Source organism: Priapulus caudatus, unplaced genomic scaffold, assembly GCF_000485595.1.
Source record: "Priapulus caudatus unplaced genomic scaffold, Priapulus_caudatus-5.0.1 Scaffold834, whole genome shotgun sequence".
In the NCBI taxonomy this organism is placed as follows: Eukaryota; Metazoa; Priapulida; class Priapulimorpha; order Priapulimorphida; family Priapulidae; genus Priapulus; species Priapulus caudatus.
The window spans coordinates 95,655-102,207 of record NW_014577895.1 but is presented as its reverse complement, the minus strand read 5'-3'; the positions used below and the strand labels follow the sequence as shown (position 1 = coordinate 102,207).

General features: G+C 46.0%; 1 protein-coding gene across 3 annotated transcripts in view; it reads right to left on the bottom strand.

Annotated features, from left to right (window-relative positions):
- LOC106813849 (histone-lysine N-methyltransferase 2D-like) overlaps positions 1 to 6,553 on the bottom strand; it is a 10,179-nt gene that overhangs the window by 2,137 nt on the left and 1,489 nt on the right. The window contains exons 2-3 of one of the 3 annotated variants that reach the window (XM_014818084.1): positions 3,416 to 3,586; positions 1,239 to 1,346 (exon numbers count right to left, since the gene is read on the bottom strand). In XM_014818084.1, coding sequence (XP_014673570.1) covers positions 1,239 to 1,346; positions 3,416 to 3,586 — 279 coding nt within the window. Of the gene's footprint in view, positions 1 to 1,238; positions 1,347 to 2,576; positions 2,785 to 3,415; positions 3,587 to 6,553 lie in introns of those variants that run through there. The other 2 variants (XM_014818086.1, XM_014818085.1) reach the window with 2 other exon arrangements.

Below are 6,553 nucleotides of genomic sequence, written 5' to 3'. Positions count from 1 at the left end.
AGAAAGAGGGTGTGTGTGTGTGTGTTTGCGTGTGTGTGTGTGTGTGTGTGTGTGTGTGTGTGTGTGTGTGTGTGTGTGTGTGTGTGTGCGTGCGTGCGTCGTGTGACTATGGGTGACTAAACTAAGGCGCACACACGCGCGCACAGATTCCACTATAATTCTAGAAGCTTCTCTGACCAACTCATAATAAACTCAGATATATCCCTCAAAAATTCCGAACTCGGGAAATTTACCACCGGCTCATGCACTCTCACTGCATCAGCTTATATTACATACACCTCCGGGCAAAAATCAAGAAGGCTTATTACTAAGCGATCGGTAACTTACTACTCACATAACAGGCGCTCGTGATAATTCAGTCTCCGTACTGACAGCCTTAGAGCTACTAGATAGCTAGAATCGCTTTCGAAAACAGAGCGCGAACCGCGTGCGCTTCTTCTGCGTGAATGCGTTCGTCTATCCACGCCTTTCATTTGCTCGCGTGTTTAATCCGCGACCTTCGCGTGCGAAAAGTGTGGAACAAGTAAATATGAATCGCTGGACATCGCGTGCCCCCACATTGCCCCCGCTCTCCCTCTCCCCCTGTCCTTCTCCTTCTCCCTCTCCCTCCCCTTCTCCACCACGTCGCTATATATAAACGTACACTATCCGACAACAGCTTAGGGAGCAGTGTAACCACTGTGATTAATATATTATATTATAAGGGATTAATTAACCAATCCCAACACTATCGGATCTACTGCCACTATATTTCCATCGATCTGACAGCAGCCGTTTCCAATGTTTACAAAACGCTTAAAGAGTCAACAGGCCACGTTAGAGCAAGGTTAACGACGGACGTACGTGAACGCCTGCGGGTCTAACGATAAGGCATCACCCGTCATATCAGCAAGGTCCTTCACCAAGGACAGACACGATTGATGTAGTCGGTTGAGTGGAATACTCTAGCTGTTATACATCTAGTATCCATCGTAGTACTACTGCTGCTGCTGCTGGTGGTGGTGGTGGTGGTGGTGGTGGTGCTGCTGCTGGTGCTGCTGCTGCTACTGCTGCTGCTTCTGCTGCTGCTGCTTCTGCTGCTGCTGCTGCTGCTGCTGCTGCTGCTACTGCTGCTGCTGCTACTACTACTGCTGCTACCACCACCCCCGCCACTACTACTAATAATAATAAAATAATAATAATAATAACAACAACAATCACAACAACAACAACTACAATGACAATAATGAGTCCGATACCTGATATCGTCGTTCCGTCATAGTTGTAGAGCGTCAGTGGCGTCGTTGATGGCGTCGTCGTCGGCGGCACCGTCGGCACCAGCGTCACGCCCGTGTGGTTCATGAGGCCTGCCGACGACGTGAGATTAGCATTAGGATTAGGATTAAGATGAAGGAAATCATCGATAGAGATACGCATCACATTTGACTAAGATCGAAATAAGGATTAGGATAAAAACATCACACACGCACCACATTCGATTTGAATCGGGATTACGATTAAAATGAAAACATCATGGATTATATTCGATTAGGAATAGAATTGATACGAAATCGACCCGATGTCGACATATAGGAGTAATATAGGCTATAATTAAACTAATATCGTATAAAATAATTAACAATAATTATTCGTTAATTAGCTATTAGTTTTACACATCGTAATAGTTATAGTCAGTATATATGTAATGTTAGGATTGGTATTATAGTATTAGCGTATTATGGTTTATTGGGTATATATGGTCATTGGTATTATGGTATTAGCGTTCGGAGTAGGTTAGCATCGTATCGATTTTGTTCGATGATCCATGCAAACTGTTGACACTTGAGTGATGGGGTGACCCTGACTTAATGAAATACCCATGGTGAGGTAGAGGACGATGTGTGAACCAATGTTATGATCGAGAGACCGCTTTAATTTCGCGAACACATCTGTTACACGCCATTATATGGCCTCAAGCGACTGCATACGGCTTGAAATTTTCAAGTTAACGTCGTGCATGATGCATGCTTGCAATGTAAAATTAATGGTTGGGGGTCTCTCCCTCTCTCTCTCTCTCTCTCTCTCTCTCTCTCTCTCTCTCTCTCTCTCTCTCTCTCTCTCTCCTTCTCCCCCTCTCTCGCCTTTGCGGTAGATCCCTTAATTATGTAGCAAGTTTATTTTTTCTCGGTAATCTTCGATTCTTAGCCCCATTTAATTTTTAGCGCCCCGCGCGTGAAATTCGGGTAATATACGATACGGTATACGGTAATAAATATACGATCTATACCATATACCATATATACGATCTATATACCATATATACGATCTATATACCATGTATACGATCTATACCATATATCGTGTTTCGTATTTTGGTGTCTTGCATGGCTGCATGTTGTTGAATTTCATTTCCTGATTCATATGTGGTGACATGTTATACATATTACATTACTACCCGAATTTCACGCGCGGGGCGCTAAAAATTAAATGAGGCTAAGAATCGAACATTACCGAGAAAAAATAAACTTGCTACATAATTAAGGGATCTAAACTATAAACTAAACTAGGACACCAAACTAGGACACCAGACTACTTACCATATTAACGACACCATACTAAGTACTAACGACAGCTATAGCAAAGCACCAAGAAGTAATCAATATATATAAGGTCTTGTCAGCCATGCCACGTTGCACGTTCACTACTAGCTCTATAGAACTATGGCTCTTAATTCGCTCTACCACAGGCCTGTGCCAGAGCGAAGGGCTAGTTCTAGAGCTAGTTCGCCCACTACGTGCACGGGGAGTAACGGGCACAAAAGCTGACTCGGCCAACCCTCCCCCCCCCATACACACACACATACACCACTATCACCCAACCCCAACCCCACCGCACCCCCAAACCACGACGATCGAACGACAAAGATCTGGGGGAACCGGTCCGCGTGTATTCGCCCATAGTTACAGACCCCCAATTGTTACTAGAGACGCGGGTACTTGATAGTGTGTGATCACGATCCATGCTTGGTATATATAGTTAGATATATAGCTCTATACTGGTTTAGACCTTGGCTACACGGTTGCACGGACAGAGCTAAGTGGTTATAGTCTAGACCTATGGCAATATGTCCACGGCCATTTATATGATATGATGTGTGTGTGTGTGGTTGTGTGAGCGTGTGTGTGCGTGCGCGTGTGCGTGTGTGTGTGCGTGCGCGCGCGTGTGTGTGTGTGTGTGCGTGTGTGTATACCACATTACATAGCCCTTCCAACCGCTCTCTCTCAACCGCAGGCGCTACAATAACTACACGAGCTTAGACCTATATATTATTAGCGCTACAATCATTAGTTATTTAACATCCGTGTTTCCCTCGCACGGGAGATCGAGAGAACGCACGCACGCACGCACGCACGCACGCACGCACGCACACACGTACAGAGCAGACGAGAGCAGTTGTCGTCGGAGGCGCACGTCTCGTAGCAACCACAGTCGCCGTTGATGCAGCGTGGCACCAGGTGGCGCTTCCACGGCAGATCCAGCATGCGCCGACACACGCGCACGCAGAACAGCCGACAATCCAGGTCCGCGGTACAGGAGGCGTCCGTCTCTGCGGAGTGATCAATAAGCATCGATTCATTGATGTCGTTATCGATCAATCAGTCGATGTATTAATTGGGCGATTAAACGGATAAATGGACGGACGGAAATACGGACAGACAGACAGACTGACAGATAGACAAAAAGACAGACAGATAAGCATGCAGATAGACACAGACGAGGGTAGTCAGATATATAAATAAATAAATAAATAAATAAATAAATAAATAAATAAATAGATAGATAGATAGATAGATAGATTTATTGTATTTGACGAAGGCGCGCATTTTTACATCATCTGGGCCAAGGTTGAGGTTGGGGTCAATTTCACGAACTAATACTCCAACTCTAATACTCCAACTAATACCCCAACTAAGCCAAACCCCCTTCCATACCATTCCCAGCTAATGCCACGAAAATTGCGGGAAGGATTCCTTTGTTGAGAATACGAATTTTTTTCGCGCGAGACCCTAGCAATAGCGATTCTAAAACAGGATTTGTGTGGAGGAGGATTGTGGCCAGGATTTTGTTGATTTGGGTCAGTTCACATGCATTCCCTAACTACATCGGCAGGGCCAGATAACGCCAAAAAGGCCAAGAGGCTTAAGAGCATTTTCGTGTATCCGTCATATCGTGTTAACTTATTAGCAGCCATCTTTGTTCGTCGGTAACCATATTTGGACATCGGCGTATTTATTGTGATCCGTAGCGAAACAATTCATACGAGGGACTCGGAGGGAGGGAGCCGTTGTCAAAGACGCCATAAACTGTTAATACCATCAAGAGTCTGAATGTTAACAACTCAGTCTCTCTCTCTCTCTCTCTCTCTCTCTCTCTCTCTCTCTCTCTGCTTCTCTCTCCTCTCTCTCTACTCGTCTCTCCTCTCTCATCTCGTCTTTCTCTCTCTCTCTCCTCTCTCTCGCTCTGCTCTCTCTCTGCTCTCTCTATATAGTCATATATATATATATATATATTATCACATATGCATATACGGTATATGATAGCGTCTGTCTTTCTTGTTGTCTGGACGGATCGCTCTGTCCGTTTTCCGTTCATTCATTCATCCATTGGTCATTCGATTCCACGAAGCGCGACTATTACTGCTGGTTGTGCGTCCTTCGTCGTGGCAGATGAGGAGGGAATACTGCCATCAAAATTACACTCCGTGATTGCACAGCATAAACTACCGAATCAGGGATCTCCCCCCCCCCACACACACACACACACACACACAACACACACACACACACACACACACACCACACACACACACACACACACAACACACCAGGAAACGAGTTTCTGTGGCACCTTGCTGGATCTCGCATACGAACGCCACGCATTAACACTAGTCTTACTCCTTTGATGGACTGGTGTGTCGTGTGTGCCGTATTATAGTAATTACAATCCCACCCCCCTTGTTTTTGGGCCACACGATAGATATGCCAAACAGCACCGCTTTGGCACGCTCATAATCAATTTTTATTACCCGTACTATATATATACCGGGCTCGCGTACAATGGCAACGCCATTGATTAACAGAAACGGATTGCCATCCATTTGTCGTGCCATCGTTTATTGTTGTGTGTGGATATGGTGAACATGCATCTGAATAGTGGTGTGTCGCCTTATTAGAGATTACTATATATATACGTATATATATATATCCAGGCGCAGCTGTGTTGGGTAAAGGGCGGGATGATGAACGACAGCCTAGTATATAGCTGCTTATATATAACAAACATACATCTAACCGAATGCGGTCTGCCACACCTCGACAATCGAGTCACCACGGTCAATGTGCGGGGAGCTATTTTCGGTACCCTGCAGGGCAGAAATTTTTTGAGCGTTTGAAAAGGGATCATTAAGACCTGCATGACTGGAGTGTGGAGATCGTTGACGTGATGTGTGATGTGTGTGTGTGTTGTGTGTTGCTGGCGTGTGTTGTGTGATGTGGTGTTCTATGATAATTCAATGGGCATGTTGATTTCTAAAAAAAAATAAGTGTGTTTGCGGTGAGCCTGTGATTGTGGTCGTGAGTCGGGGCGACCATCCTCAGTTGTGTGGTGTAAAAGAATATTTGAAAAAAAATTCCTAGGAGTTTGGAATACTTGTGTGGCGCTGACTCGTGTGGCGCGCACGCACGAAATAGAGTGACCGTATGTGAATTAGATATATCTATTTGAACACGATGGTTTATATTGATCACTCAATAACCTTTATTTTGACATTTTATTCGATCAACACACCTTAGCCTGTCTGTTGCCTGGTGATATTGTGTGGCGTGTGTGTGGTGTGTGTTGTGTGTGTGCGGGAGTGCTGTGGTGTGCTGGTTTGGTGTGTGTGTGTGTTGTGTGTGCGTGTGCGTGTGCGTGCCGGTGGCGTGCGTGGCGTGCTGGTGCGTGTGTTTGCTGTCGTGTGCTGTGTGTGGTGGCTGTGTGTGTTGCCTCTGTGTTGTGCTGGGTGTGTGTGTGTTGCAGTGCGTGTGTGTGTGTGGCGTGCTGTGTGGTGTTGGTGCGTGTGTTGGTGTGCTGTGTGTGTGTGGTCGTGTGTGCGTCCGTGCGTGTGCGTGTGCGTGTGTGTGTGTGTGATGTGTGTGTGTTGTGTGTGTGTGTGTGTGGTGTGTGTGCTGTGTGTGTGTGTGTGTGTGTGTGCATGTGTGTGTGTGTGTTGTGTGTGTGTGTGTCGGGTGTCTGCTGGTGTGTAGTGTGTGGTGTGATCGATCGTGCGGCTCGCCGCTGTGCCCTGTGTGACGCCTGCGTGTGGGTGTGTGTGTGTGTGTGTGTGCTTGTGTGTGTGTTGATCTCGCTCGTGTGGATAGTGTGTTGCTGGTTTATGGTGTATGTGTGAGCGCGATGGCGAAGCGAGAGAGACGGAGAGAGAGAGAGAGACACACACACACACACACAAACACACAGGGAAATAAGACATGATGTATAAGGCATAAATCTATAGTGTGGCATGTGATGTTAATGT